The sequence below is a fragment of the Lissotriton vulgaris genome, chromosome 2_1, assembly GCF_964263255.1.
Source record: "Lissotriton vulgaris chromosome 2_1, aLisVul1.2, whole genome shotgun sequence".
NCBI lineage: Eukaryota > Metazoa > Chordata > Amphibia > Caudata > Salamandridae > Lissotriton > Lissotriton vulgaris.
Window position 1 is genome coordinate 775,659,379 of NC_141687.1, and position 16,148 is coordinate 775,675,526.

Genomic DNA, 16,148 nt, shown 5'->3' on the forward strand with positions numbered 1-16,148 from the left:
AAGCATGAGGCTAATTACTTCAGCCTTCTACATCATTACATTCTGTAGTTCCCTGATCTAGTCCTCGAAGGAGTAGGTATGTGCTGCTTGGACTGAAATGTCTTCTGTACACAGACTTCTTGTGTTTTTTTAAATAATTCGGAGCCCTTAACATCGGTCTGTTTTTAGGAAATCTCAGATTGTCTTTTAATATCAAATTAGCTTATTTATTTGTCTTTTTTGTGATAAATTTTAAAACACTGCTGTTCAAACTAAAACTGGTCAACACCTTCAGCTACTCAACGGCCAAGGATTTGGCTTGTACTCTCTCATAATTATTGCGTTCTACCTAATACATTTGCTTTTTTTATTTTTACAGTGCGATTCCCTGAGGATCTGGAAGATGAGAACACTACTTTTAACCCGGAGTTCACTCATCAGGTGTTTAACGAGTAAGTACTTTATTTAAAAAAATAGAAATATTACTTTCTCATGGTGCTACCGTTTTTTAAGACTAGACTTGTGAAGTCCTTTTTGTTGTGGCAAGATGATTTTCTCTGATTCCATAAATTGCTCATCCACATCCTTATGCAGGAAGTCAAATCAGTTAGTGCTATCAAACATTTAAAAAACAAGATATGAGACTCTACCCATTGATTCAGATTGTGAGAAGTTGTTCGCTCAGGCAGAGTCTTGAAATTTGCTTTCTAAATGGAAGCGCTTGTCCCTTGTTAGAAGTAGTATCAAAACCCAGTGCAGAAGTTGGGTAATGAATCTAAACACAAGACCTGTCTGTAAAAATTCTGATCTTAATGGCTAATTCTGCCTCAATGTGCTTGGAACCCCTGATGCAGGTTACACCTGTCATGGTTATGACAGTCATGATCTACCATTAAGAGGAGGTAGATTCTGCCGTACAGAACTGAGGTCAATAATGCGCATGAAGCAGATCTTTTACATGTGGTTATCTGCTTATAGATGGTTTGTGGGCATATTTTAAATTGTGTTGCCAGTGTTGTGATAGATGGCTCCCACATACGCATTTATGAACTGAAAAAGACTCCAAAGTTCTTGAAATGCATTTTTTTCTGACTAAATAATTAGTTCATCAAATCTTACTGCAGTGCCGGGGCTCATGGTGCAGAGGCGTTTTACGGCATGGGCAAAGTGGGCTCTGGACGGGGGCCACAGCCTTCCTGGAGGGGGCCCTGAGAGAGTCTTGCCCTGATGAACTTGAATAATTCTTAGTTTGTTGTAAATAACATTTTCCTTTAATTTATTTTTAATGAGGGGAATGTGTGAGAGACTATTGCAGACATTTTTCAGACAAAGGTTGTGTTTGTTTCATGCAACATCCATACAAAAGTTTCTTTTAGATCAAAACAGGTCTTCACAAGGAAGGGGGGGCACAGAGATTATTTGCAGGAATATTAGCGAGCTGGTGCTGTTACAATATTGAAAACCACATTAATATCCTTGAATACTAGATGTAAACACATTTTGATTTTGGATCAGTGACTTGGCCAAAGAGGGTATGAAAGAGGTGTAACCGGATCATAATTTCAAATATGTTGCTAACCAGGGCCCCCGAAATACGTTTGGCCCAGGGCCCCCAAAATCCATAAGAAATCCCTGTCATGGTGTGGGGGTCTTGGGTGTATTGTGGTTGGAATTCATGCCTGATGTAGAGCCCTGATTAATAGAGTTTACATGTTATGTTTTCAGGGTCATAATTAAGTAAATGCAGAAAGAAGCCTTTAGGGCCATTTTACAATATATGCCATAACCCTAGATGGAATTTCTTACCGCCACTGTTGTGGCCTACGTATTTAGAGAGACAGCAGCTGCAACTACCCAGATTCAAGTTTTTTGAATGGGGGCTAGGGTCAGAAGATTGCGCTGCTTCAGGAGATATAGGTCTGACTGGAATGTGCTTTCTCAAAAAAAAAAAAGAAATGAATAAGTATGTTACAAGGCAGAGACTATCCTGATGTGAAGTGGTTTAAGGAACAAGTTGGAGGATACAGGACCTTTCGTTTGAAACTTCAGCTTAAAGCACCGGATCAACTTCATGTCTGATCACACAAGGAACAAGCATTGGAAATGCAATAGGTCTCGCATTAGGAAAGTTTGAGCTATTGGTATTGTAAATGACACTTTTTATTTATGTGTTGGTTTTGAAAGTAGCAAAATTAATAGCTTTGTCAGTTACAATGTCAATAGTGTTAACTTTTGCAAATGTGACACCTATAGCATTTGTAATGCAATGTGTGTTGTATTTACGTGACTTGGATGTCTTGATATTACACATAACAATGGCTTTTAATTTTGTTAATAATTAATACTTAAATAAAAGTTATTGTAATTTATAATGGCAATAGCTTAAACGTTTGTAAATAACTTTTGTGAAGATTATGTTCAGTGTATTTTATTGTGACAAAAATCCAAGAACATTGCATTTGCACCTACACACACACACAGAGCCACACACACACACGCATATAGATGTGGTAGTGGTGGATCTGGGGGATATGGTGGTGGTGGGTGTGGTGGTGGTGGTGATGGTGGATGTGGTGGTGGTGGATGAGGGGGTGGATGTGGTGGTGGTGGTGGATGTGGTGGTGGTGGAGGTGGTGGATGTGGTGGTTGTGGATGTGGTGGTGGAAGTGATGGTGGTGGGTGTGGTGGATGCGGTGGTGGATGCGGTGGTGGATGTGGTGGTGGTGGATGAGGTGGTGGTGGATGAGGTGGTGGTGGATGAGGTGGTGGTGGATGAGGTGGTGGTGGATGAGGTGGTGGTGGATGAGGTGGTGGTGGATGAGGTGGTGGTGGATGAGGTGGTGGTGGATGAGGTGGATGTGGTGGTGTATGTGCGTGGTGTATGTGCGTGGTGTATGTGCGTGGTGTATGTGCGTGGTGTATGTGCGTGTGGTTTATGTGTGTGGTGTGTGGTCTTATGTGTGTGGTGTTATGTATGTGTGTGGTATTCATAAGTTAAGGGTGGTCTAAAAATTGCAGACTAGCATTCTCAGCCCTATTGTGTGCATTCGCAAAGCGCTAGTTCTGTGCATATTGGGAGATATGTGTCGTGGGTTGGGAGCTTCTACATTAAAAATCATTCTATGAATATGTAAGGGTGTGTGATGACAGACGTGTGAAGCTGTATGTGGAAGAGAGGTGTGAAAGTAAAGGGTGTGTTTGTAAGGGAGAGTGAAGGAATGAGTGAGTTCATGTATTGCGAGAGTATGAGCTGTTACTGTTGGGATTGTGTAAGGTACGGTGACACTTTTTTTACGGAGGTGAGAATGTGACAGGGGTGAGGGTAGAAAGATGTGATAGTGATTGAATATATGAAGAGGATGCACAAATGACTACAACTTATAATGCTTTAAATCAGCATTGTCATAAAAAAGACATTTTTTGAGCGAATATATGAAGAGGATGCAAAAGCTACTAATACTTGTAATGCTTTAAAACAGCATGGTCATTAAAAAGACAATTTTATCTAACCTCTGTATAGATGGTTAGTCTGTTTATGTGACATTTTGTCATTATTCAATGAAAGTGTGGTAGGTAAAAGCTTAATGTTGAAATACATATGCATGCTTATAAATGTAAAAAGCACAAAATAGTAGTTGCAGTGACACTTTGGCAAACACTAAATGAGTAAGGCTGCTGTAAAAGTGTTGAAAGCTGAATAAGTGTTTGTGATATAGACTCATACTGTGGAGTCTGCATAATTAACCGTTCTACATGTTTTTTCATCAACTAAAGAAGCATGATGAATATATGCTGGTAATTAGGCTGGCAATTAAAACAAGTTTGTTTTGTTTGGGATAGCAAATGATGGTAAGCAGCTTCTACTTAGCTAACCCACTTTTTTCCTACTAATTTCTGGTAGTGAATTTGGCATGTTACCGTTACATCCAGCACGAAAGCTGCGGTCTAAAGGCTGTTCACGATTATTACTGGCATTTGTATAGTTAATTAACATACTGGCAGAACTATCGCTACTGAAGTTATGCCAGCAGACAAGTTTTATAGATGATTAGTTTATGTATAACATCTCATCATTATTCAATGCAAATGTGGCAGGTAGGAGCATAGATGTGCAAGGAGCATTTATAAAAGCTTTTTCTTCAAACGCGTTTGCCTGGTCATGAATGTTAGAGGCATACAGTATAAGCTGCACTGATGCTGTGCCAAACACTTGATGAGTAATGCTGCTGTAAAAGTGTTTTGGGAATTGCAAGTCTCGAAAAAAAGCATAGAAACCAGTTTTATATCAAGACGTGCGCGTGCTTTTGCCGGAAACTAGTAGGGCGGGACTTCCATTTTCTAATGGAAGCAAGCGCCCACGGAGTGCCGGGCTTATGGAGCAGCAATGGCGCGGCGTTTCTATGCTGAAGGGGGAGCCCTGCGGTGTCACCTGCAGTTTTAAGTTCCACTGATGAGGTTAGTATGGCTTGAAGGGAAGGCGGATGTTTGTATCTTTATGCGCTAGTATCTGAGACGTAGGAACTGTGTTATGTGCGTTCGTATGTGCGAAGGGGAGGGGCGCTTGTATGCCTGAATGCTTGAGGCGGTGTATATGCATGCGCACGTGAAGGCTAGCGCCTTCAGTTCTGTGCTAGTGTGTGCACCATAAGATGTGTGTTCTGTGTACTCGTATGTGCGGCGGGGAGGGGCGCGTGTATGCTTGTATGTGTGAGGGCTGTGTGTATGCATGAGGCTAGCACCTCGAGGGTGTCAGAGCGCTGCAGAAGTTAAACATCATTCTGAATGTGTGTTCGCAATAACTGAAAATGCAGCCTTTCAGCGCGCCCAAAAGAAGTCAGAAATGCAGGCTCTAAGATTGTTTTAATAGTAAATTGCTGCTAAAATTCAGGAAATGCAGGCTCCAAAATTGTTTTGTTTTAATAGTAAATTGCTGCTGTGATTTAATTTAAAAGTCTGATTGAAAAATCTGTTTGGTGTCTCTGTACTGTTCTGCAGGGGAGGGGGCGGAGCGGGGAGAGTTGCGACACGGCAGGCAGGGGAGGAGAGTAGGAGGAGGAGGGGGGAGGAGAGTAGGGGAGGCACGGCCTAGCGGCCGTGCAACCAAGAAGTGAGGGGGCGGAGCTGGGGGAGGAAGTGAGAGAGAGAGTGGGCAAGGCAGGCGGCGGGGGGCATGTGCACGCGCTTTTAAGCTCGATGCGCATGCGCATTGAGCTTAAAAGTCACGGGCACTGCAAGGAATCGCCACGATTCCTTGCAAGTTAGTTAAAGAGTGGTTAAGCCCCCATAGTCTCGCAAGCTCGATGCGCATGCGCATCGACAGGCGAGACCTAAAAAGGCAGTGTATGCTAATACATGGCCCACAAACAGACCTGCATGCTACCTTCAAACACACACCTTATCCTCTACTTTTATGACAACCGTACACCATTTTCCGGTGCCACATGGCTAACTTCATGGTCACAGGAAGAGACTGACAAAATTTTTGATAAGCTAATCAACTCTTCTTTTAAACATCCACCTAAGCTGGGTATGGAGCCAAGTGTGCGTGAGGGAGCAGTGAGTTATGCAGTTAACCATTACCTGGTCACGCCACTCCTTTCCTGTCAACCTTCTTTCCTGTCAACTTTATTTCTTTACTGTCAACATATCTATATTTCTTTCTTTTTTCCTTTCCTCTTTCCTTTCCCTCATCCTCTTCTGCATATTTATCAAACCTCTGTTTTCTATCATAAGGGCTAACGGGCTACTCTACAAATCATATGCAGACATGCCATACAGATCTATCTATGGGTTTGTGCTCCAGTGACCCCTGTAGTACACTGCAAAGAGGCTTGGAGAATATTTCGAACTGGATAGAAATGTAGGTATGGTGTGGAATGCAAACCTACATTTTGAGCCAGGCAATGAGCAGGTGGTACTATTCAGCCTTATTCTGCTTGCAACAACCCAATTAAATCTTCCCTATCTGGTTGTTAAGCATCACAAATCAACGATATGATCGCTTTCAAACTCCAAATTGGCCTACAGCAAAACGAGTAGCCTACCCAATGAAAAGATTGATCCATAACAGTCCTTTCAGTGCAAGGCAGCTGAACTATTTAAAAAAATGGACAAGTTTAAAGTACAAGGGTGGGCTTTCACTCTTTTCATTGGCTACCTTAACCAAGTGTATTACATGTAAACTGCCTGTCTGGTGTTTAAATTCCTGGAAGGGAATGCCCCAGTCTCTCTTCAGAGTAAAATGTCATAGTATTGACTGGCTCCCTGACTGAGGTCTGGTGAGCAGATGCTCCCAAAAATTCCAAGAACAAGACTGGTGGCAAGCGGACGTCAGTTTTGCTGTTCAGGACTTTTAGCTAGAAAATATTAAGCATAAACCTACCCTGACCATTGGGAAAGCAGTCAAAACATTTGTTTTTCTTAAGCTCCTGTTATTGTGGGCTTGTCAGTAACAACGTTCCTCAAATTGCATATTACACTGTTTAAGAGGAGGTAGGTGCCTAGATTCAATTAAATTTGTTACTTGTGCCATACAGATAACTTTGAATCCCGCAAAGAATAATACACACATTTTGTGAATGTTTTAATCACTCACATTAATACTACAGTATGTGAAACTACCTTTTTGCCACGTGACAAAGCATAGTTATAGAAGAGTGGTGTACCTTTTGAAGAATGTGTTCCTACAAAGGACACTACCCATCTGTGACCAGTTTGTTGGTATCCCCTAAAATATAGGATATAAAGTTTCTACTCATCCAGTTCCAGGTAAGACTTACCTGGGTTTAAAAAGGTAGTTTCACACACTCTAGTGTTAAGTGTGAGTGATTAAAACTATCCCAAAATATATCAATAGGGATCCATAAGCCCTAAAGAATGCCCCAGACCTTTTAGGCTAACCAAGATTGGCAGAAACATGTTGACGTATAGTAAATGGGTGTCACTCACTTTATTTCATTCTTAAGAATACGATCATAAGAGTACAAATATACACATCTGAGCAACGGCCTTCATAATACAAAACTTTAGGAATAAATAATTAACAAATGTGTATAAAAAATCAATTCAAAGCAAAGGGAGAAGAATAAAAACACACAGTTCATGTAAAATTATTACACAGTCGCCTAGTCTTCCATGAGAGAAGTAAATAAGAGGCCACAGCGTAACATACCAAATGATCGGGCAGCGATTGTGTAAAAAAACCCAAAAAACTCCTTGACGGCACTGGGTTAAGTTTTAGGTCTGCGCATGAGTGGCGGATGAATCTCTTGTGTTGCTTTATAGAATTTGCACCCCCAAAAAAATTTACATTTGATTGCAAGGACATGCTGTCACATAGGTAGGGAGGGAGATCATGGGTAGAATAGATTCTGGCTGGATAAGAAAACTTGCAGGGAATAAAATTCAAACGAAACCGCACTAAAATAAATCGGTGGCGTAAATTGGTAACAAAGTATAAGTATAGGGCTGCATCTTCCTGATCAATTGGACCTTCTAAAACTGTTTTACAGATGCTATATGAGAGTTCATTTTCGCTCGCTCAGTGGCCCTACAATTCAGCAATAGAGACTTAGAGACAGTAGAGCAATCTATTGGCAATGTAAGTAGGTGCTCTAAGCCAAGGGGAGAGAGACTATCTTTAATGTATGTCAGCCACGGAATCCTCTGTGGGTGTTCGAGGGATAAACACAGGGCCGGACTGGGAACCAGAACCGGCCCTGGCAAAGTGCTCGGCCAACCCCTCCCCCCCTCCGGGAGGAGAGGGGAGGGGCGAGAGGTGCGACCGCGCTCTGTGACAGGGCCGGTTTTCGGCCGTTTTTGTTACAGGGCCGTTTTTGCAGCATAACGGCCCTGTAACAAAAACGGTCCCAGGGGCCCAAAACCGGCCCCCAACCATGCGGCCCACCGGGGAATTGCCCGCTGCCCTCAACGGCCAGTCCAGGCCTGGATAAACAGTCTTCTATTAACCGCTGGGTAATGATCACTGATTCTCTTCTCCATTTTAAATGCTTTAGTAGTATTGGCGCCAATCTAATTATGTCATTGATAAAAGGGATATCCAATTTTGCATGCCAACTAAAGTTGGAGCAACTTATTGGGAGACCAGCAAGTTTTTTCCAAAATATATCCTCAATGGTCTGACGGCTCAGGGAAATAAAGACTCCCCAAAACCCTGCCCCATAGGTTGCCACTGATATGGATTTGGCAGAATAGACCTTTTTAATCGTTTCAAGGGGCTTCACACCCAGTTTCTTTATGAAAGAGTTTAAAGCGATAATACTCTTTTCCAGACATAAACCCCTGTTAGTGATCATATTGGTTCAAGAAAGTTTACTGTCAACGGTTATCCCAAGGTAGGAGAAGGTGTCGGTGTGAGCTATTTTCCGTCCAGCTATTTAAAAATTTGGGACCCTCCTTCACTTACTCCCAGTAATTAAAATAAAGGACTTTGCCTCATTCGTTTTTAAGTCTAGACCTCTCAAATAGTTTACATACATTTCTAATAGCTACTGTAAGGCTCTGCTCGTGTGAGCAATTAACAGAATCATCTGCATGAAGCAGGATTGGCGTGCGCACATTATTAAACTTGGGAACATCCGGTATTGAGTTTGACAGGAGTGATTCTACCCTACTTGTATAGATGGAAAAAAGAAATGGTTTTAGTACACAGCCCTGGCGAGTCATCACTCTCAAAATACCCATTCAGATTAGATTTTTAGTCATACCTAGTGTCCTGCTCATTAAAGATATTATCCTAGGAACCCTGAAGTATTTTTAATTCAACCTGGAACTCCCTCTGCTTTGTCCAGTAAGATTTAAGAACTCACTCTTTTTGGTACAGTCTTAAAGGTGGTCGGATCCGCCCTGGTGGCACTGACCTACCAGGGTGGGGAGAGGCTACCAATGATGAAGCATGACACTACTATGGGTGTGACGTTTCCACTTCCATTAAGGATGACTTTTCCCAGATAGGAGACCAGTTTTTAGTCACCTCCATATTCTGGATTCATATACTGGACCAAAGTTTGGGTATACAGCATACCAGGTAGTTTATACTGAGTTTGCCCCCGTACTACTTTTTGTGTTTATTTTTACACTTAATGTGTATCTTTTAAAACATGGGCTATGTTTTAGTTTTAAAAAGTACATTTTTTTTTAAACCTCAAATTTCTTTACGATCAGGCCACACTTGTAAAGTTTAGTTTAAAGATTCTTTTTTTCGCAAAAGTAAATAGACATCAAATTGAATCTTTCGGACAGCACACACAATTATAGGAATGCATATTTTCAATGAAAAACATGCACTTATTACTTTTGCCTCAGTGATTCAAAGTTCTTAAGTATGCTTCAGAATACGTTTGGAGGGAGGGTGCTCGGTTTGGGTGGTTAATTATTATTTTTAAATTTTTTTTAATTAAACCAAACATCATATTGGTAATCATAACGATAACTATACAGTGATTTTACATCGATTCAGTTATACATGTTAAGATATACAATCCATAGTAGTATTAGTACAGTACATTTCCTGCATCCGATTTACAGTCGCTCATATCTTTCCCTTCTTTAATCCCCCTCATCCTCCTCATCTGTGCTATCTACATCCGGTTCCGGCAATGGGTCACATATTTCTCCACAGAATGTATTCCAGGCCGCCCATATTTTGTTCCATTTGCACTGGCTTCCTCTGTTCGCATACACTGTGCGCTCTGTGATCATTGCAAGGTCCATGTTGCCAGCGTGGGTAGGTTGGCCGCCCCCCATTTCTGCGCTATATCCCTTTTGGCAACCATGAGTCCTAGCGTGACCCAGGTCTGTCCATGGCGAATGAGATCATTAGGATCCCATATATTTCAGAGACATTTTCGTGGTTCTGGTAGAAAAGATATCTCCAGTGTCTGTGACACCGTACGTATCACCTGTTGCCAATATTCTACTATTGCTGGACACTCCCACATAGTGTGGAAAAAAGGTACCTTCCTCCCCACACCCTCTGAGGCAAAATGGGTGCTGTGCCCTATGTATCTTGTGCAGGGTGGTTCTGGTATAATATATGTGATGTAGGACTTTAAGCTGCACCAATCTAAGCTTGGCCGAAATACCGACTTCCTTAGGGGATGCCAGGGCCTCTATCAATTCCGTATCATCCATAGCCCCCACCTCCGCCGCCCATTTCGCCCGCAGCATAATTGTGTGGTCTGGCAGGTGGATAATTAATTTCCGATATGTGAGTGATGTTGCTCGCTTTTGCATGTAATCAGTGAGTAGACGGTCTTCCAGCGGCGAGGCCTCCGGGACGTCAGTGCCCGGCGGAAGTGCCGCCAATAACGCATGTCTGATTTGTCCATATCTATACGTTTCGGTCAAGCCCAGTTTATATTGTTGTTGAAGCTGTGTAAATGGGATTACCGTCCCTTTATCCCAGAAGTCTCCCACTGTGGAGATGCCAATATTATCCCACTGTGTGAAGCCCTTACTACGTCTCGTATGTCCCAAAGCCCTGGTGTCCCACAGTGGGGTAAGTTTAGTTATTACCCCTGTCCAACCCAGCTTTGCTTGTGCCGTGTACCACAGCATGACCGTTTGTTTTGTGGGCCCCTCCAGTTTCGCCACAAGGCCTTTGTTGTATAGCACTGCCAACATGTTATTCGCTCTAATTGTGCCCTATCCGCCCTAAAAGCTGAGTCATCTTGCGACCCGTGAATCAAGTGATTCAGGGTTTTAAGTTTGGTTGCCCAATAATATAGATGCAAGTTCGGTAGCGCAATCCCGCCATCAAACCAACCTCTGTAGAGCTTGATTTGTGCTATCCTCGCTGGGCGGTTACCCCACAGAAGGGTCGAGACTTGCGCTGCTATTTGTTTGTAATACCGGGGTGGAACCGGGTAGGGCGTATTGTCTAGTGCGTAAAGAAATCTTGGCAGTGCCATCATTTTGTACAACGCTGCTCTACCCAGGAGCGTTAGGGGCAAAGACGTCCAGTACGCAACATCACGTCTCAAACGTTCCGGAGGCGGGGCCAGATTTTTCACGAAGAAGCCTGTCGTGTCCCTAGTAATGTGAATTCCCAGATACTTGAAGGAATCCCCTGCTAACACAAGTGGGCAGGGGACACCCCTGGCGCGTCCCTCTCGCCAATTGTATTGTGTGGGATATGTGGCCATTAGCCACAACCCGAGCCAAAGGTTTGGTGTATAAAAGTCTTATCCAAGCGCTAAAGTTAGGGCCAAAACCCATATGGGACAGGACAGCAAAGAGATACTGCCATTCGACCATGTCAAATGCCATTTTCGCATTCAACGACCGTATCCCCGCTGGATCCGCTAACGTCTCGGCCCGGGCCAGTACCCCATGCACTCGTCTAAGATTGAGGGCTGTGTTCCTATTCGGCATGAAACCCGACTGGTCAGGGTGAATCAACTGTGGGAGATGGGACATCAATCTATTAGCTAAGAGCTTGGCCAAGATTTTAGCTTCTGCATTTAGCAGCGATATCGGGCAGTATGTGGTACATTCTGTCGGGGGTTTACCGGGCTTTGGAATCGCCACTATTGTCGCGATTCGTTGATCCAGTGGGAGTTCTGCGTTTACCAAACGTTTGTTGTACATCTCTAACAGAGGCGTGCTTATAGTCTCGGTCATAAGTTTATACCATTCTATGGGAATCCCGTTGGGGCCCAGCTCTTTCCCAGATTGAACCGAATGGGTTGCTGTTTGTATTTCATCAGTCGTCAGGTCTGCCTCTAGTTCTAAGGCTGCTTCAGGCGTTCGTGTTTGTACCTTTATGTGTCTGAGCGAGTCCGTTACCTCGGCCTCCGACAATTCTTGGTTTGAAGTGTAGACCTCCCTGAAATATTCCGCCATTGTGTATACTATTTCCTCAAGGTGCGTACGGAGTGTCCCGTCCCGTGATTGTAACTGCGGTGTTCCCCATGAGCCCTCCCCTCTTTTATCTAACCAAGACAGCATTTTACCTGCTTTGTCGCCTATATCATATATATTTTGTGCGCTGTTGCCGTGATACTGTCAACAGTTCGATTTTTTTAGGTGGTCCCTATATCGTTGCTGACATATGTTCAGGGATTGTCATGTCTGGTGAGGGGTCTGCCATGTGCGCCTTATCTGCTGCTTGTAAAGCCAATTCCAGCTCAACCATCTCTCTGCTGTGACTGTTTATATCCAGTAATAGTGGCTATGGCTTGGCCCCTGAGGACCGTCTTATATGCTTCCCAAACTTTCGAAGGCGATTCTACGGACGCTGTGTTTTCCTCAAAGTAATGTTTAGTAGTTTTTTTAAGTTCCCTCCTAACGCTGGGAATCTTAAGGTAGCTAGGGTAGATAGGATATAATCTCTTACGAGATTCCTCCCGGCAAGAGAGAGTCCGTATTACAGGGGAGTGATCCGAGATGCCCCTGGGCTTTGTCTATTTCCTCAACATATTGCAGTCTGGCACCCAACATCAGGAAGAAATCTATTCGCGATAGACTATTGTGCACTCTAGAATGGTACGTGTATTGACAAGCTGTGGGGTGCATAAGTCTCCAAACGTCCACTAAACCCATTGCCTCCAAGAAGCCCTGGATCCGGGATGGGCCGGATGTCTGTGGTCGTGCAGGGAACCTATCCATATTCGTATTTATTGTTGTTGAAATCTCCTCCTATGACAAGGTTGCCTTCTGGGAGGGCTAGAATGAATTCTCCCAGTGCCGGCAGTGCCACTGATTGGAGCGCCGGAGGTACATAAACTGATACTATATTCAGTAATTTGCCCTCCCACTGACCCTGTATCGCCACAAAACATCCCTGGTCATCTACCTTACTCTGTAGTATTAGGAGTGTAGAAGTTTTCTTCACTAGGATACCCGTCCCCCTTGATCCCGAGGAGAACGGAGTATGCCGCCATTTTGTACCCCTACCTGTCCAAAGCCTTGCATGCCTTTCCTGTAAGGTGTGTCTCCTGCAACAGCACTAATGTTGGGCTATGTCGTTTCAGGGCATGTAGTACTAGACCCCTCTTTATTTTATCTCCTAGTCCCCCTACATTCCACGTCACTATCCGTAAGGGAGCTATCTGGGTCTCCAGTGGCAGTCCACTGATGCCGTTAAGTTGCGAATCTAGCGCCATAAATGACCTGCTTAGGTATGAGGAAGCGCCGCTGCACTGAGACAGTAATGTACCTGGTAACTAGTCTAGCTTGTGATGTGTCCCCACCGCCGAAACTCGTCACAATCCAAAAGAACAAATAACCAATACCTTTACCCCCCCATCCCTCCCTCTCCCCCTCCCTGCCTCCCTGATTAACAGACTTGCAACCGCCCGCCACCCCAACTTAGCAGACTGCTTCTTCCCACCCCCAATCGTAGTACTTGCTTGTCTGGGTAAAAGTTCCCGTAGGATCAGCAGCCCTTCCTTCTCTCCAAGGTCCGCCTCAGCCCAGTGTCCATAGTCGGCCCGACCTTATTGTTCATGCCTATAGTACGGATCTCTGAAACCGGTCATTCAGGAGTTCGGCCCATGTTAGAGTCCCTCAGCCCCTGGTCCTGGTGAGCGGTCTGGATCCTCACGTCTTGATGCTTGAGAACCGAAATGTTCGGCTTCCATCTGACGGTGGTGATTTCTGCCTCCACAATGGGGGCCTTCTACTTGTCTCCAGCCAGTCATGAGCAGCTTCCGGTGTATCAAAGAACCATGTTTTCCCATCAGCTACTATTCTAAGCGAAGCCGGAAACAACATGGAGTAGGGCAGTTCCTGTGCTCTTAGTGCCTTTTTGACTTCCATGAAATTTCTCCTGTGACGGGAGACCTTCGCCGTGTAATCGGGGAAGAATGCAATCGTTGAGTTATGTACTCGAATTGGTGGGGAAATTCTTGCCGTTTGTAGGATCACATCCCTATCTCGGAAGTTGAATAGCCTGGCCAACAACGGTCTCGGTGCCTCTCCTGGCTTTGGTGTACCACCAGGAACTCTATGCGCTCTCTCTACCGAAAAGAAACTGGACCATCCCTTGGGTTGCAATCTTGTCTTGATGAGTTCTTCCACGTATAGGTCCATTGCTTGAGCGCCCTCGCTTTCGGGAATCCCAAGTATGCGTTTGTTGTTACTCCTTGAGCGCCTTTCCTGATCATCCAGCTTCTCCCTCAGTATCTTGTTTTCTGCCTCGATTCGGGCCACTGATGTTTGCCGTTCCGACGTGTCCTCCACCAGAGACTTGGTGACCACCTGTACTTCTTTAATCCGTTCAGTCATCTTGTGGAAGTCCGCTCGCAGCAGCAAGACATCCGTTGAGATTGTCCCTACCGTTGTTTGGACGCTTGATAACGCTTTCATAATGTCCTCCAGCGTAACTTTCTTCGCCCCCTCGCCGTCTGGTGTATTCCCCGTAGATTGGCGATCCTCAGCCAGGGGCGGGAAACTTTTGTTGTAGGCATATTTGTCCAATTTTGCCTGCGTCGTCTGATTTCTAGGTACCCTGCCAGTCATGGTGGTCCCGCTGGTAGGTGAAGCCGCCAAGTGTTTCTCTAAGATTCCACGATTGTGCTCCAGGTCTGTGAGTTAGCAGGTGTTGACCTCAGTATTTCATAAGACACCCCGGTCGGTGCAGGCAGTGGTTCTAGTCCGTCTGCAACTCCTGATAGGTGGTAGCCCTCCACTCTGGTTCCTGCGGGTCCTGGGCCGCCGTGTTCTAATGCTGGCATGGTGTATCAGGGTTGCATGTCTGAGTGCACCACAGTGCCTAAATGATGCGCCCGCGTTTTGGAATCTGCACCCGTTGTTCCACCTCGCACTCCGGTACTCTCTCTTATGAGGGTGGAGGGGGGTTGCGGCCGGCTTCCCAGCCGTGTCTACCTTTGTTAGGCTTGCCCCGGCAGAATGCGTGGTCCGGACCAAACGTCCTCTGGCCCCGTTAGCACCTTCGTGCCCAGGCTCCTAGTCGTGTCGTCGGTGTCGGGCCTCCCCCCTGCTCCGTCTCTGCTCCCGCCTGCCGCCGCTGTCCACGCAACTCTTTGACGGCCCCAGGCACTTTTCAGGCTCACTCCAGTTACGGACGGTGCTGCCGCCTCTGTGGACCCATACACTCCACTCTCCTCCTCGGGCTCTTGCTCACTGTTGGTCCCGGTCTCTGCCTTTGATTTAGGCCGCTGTCTGACCCAGTTCTTCCCATGCCACTCGTTTCTCACCCGCAGGGGGGGGTGGAGGTCACCGCACATCACCAGCGTGCCGTTAGGAATGGCGTCTTACTTTGCGCCGGACTTGCCGTTTTCTCGTACTCCTTTTCGCGGTGGGCTCAACTCGTCCCCATGCCGATTTCCCCTGTCTTGCTGTTTGGAGACCCAGTCCCGCCTCCGCCGCTTATGTCTCAGCTTGCTGTTGCATAGGCTAGGGTGCTCCGCTCGCAGCCGATCCAGGGCTGGGTGCTATTCGATTCGCCGGACTCCGTCTCCCCTCCGTGTCCGCCCCAGGCCTCAAGCTACTACAGGCTTCGGTTTATGTGAGCTTCGTAGGCCGTCGAGGTTCAATCCCCGTTTTCGGCAGTTCCCGGCTCCGGAGCGGTTTCAGACTTGCATCAGTCTATGCCACTCGGTCCTGGACCTCGGAATCCGCCCTCTGAGGTATAATTAGTGCCGGATTTATATGCGGATTGAAGAGAAGGGCCGCTGTGTCCCCGGAGCTCTCGGACTACACCGCCATCTTGGTCGGCAGCTAGCCACGCCCCCTGTGGTTAATTATTTTGCAATAATCCGTGAACATTGGCTTTACATTTTTTAAGCTGGCACAAACCTGACTTATAGTAACTTGTGTGGAGGGATCATTGACCTCTTTTTAATTTTTACCTAATGGACTAGACCGTGGAGTTTCATGTATGGAAGTAGCACTGTGACTGGAATAAAATGGTGATTTTTTATGCAGCAAAACAGATTATTGGTTTAGAGCCACAGCAGTCTCTAGAATTGGTTATTTGACCTCTGATGGAAAAGACCACTATGCCGTCTGCCGTTCATCTTCCTTTTTCAATATCTTCCTGCACTGGTTGAATACGTTTTTGGTTGAGTGATAAGGGTCTAGGGTGAGTGTTAGGTTGGTGTCCTACATCAAGGAGCTGAACATCATCTAGTTTTGGCATAGTGGTGCCCTGCTAGACCAGTGAGTTAACATGTTTGTTAGAG

At 45.3% G+C, this 16,148-nt stretch overlaps 1 protein-coding gene across 4 annotated transcripts in view; it reads left to right on the top strand.

The window, feature by feature from the left end:
- Positions 1-16,148, top strand: part of HAT1 (histone acetyltransferase 1) — a 490,786-nt gene that overhangs the window by 224,285 nt on the left and 250,353 nt on the right. For all 4 annotated transcript variants that reach the window (XM_086956126.1, XM_086956129.1, XM_086956128.1 and 1 more), the window contains one exon: positions 359-431. In XM_086956126.1, coding sequence (XP_086812252.1) covers positions 359-431 — 73 coding nt within the window. The remainder of the gene's footprint in view (positions 1-358; positions 432-16,148) is intronic.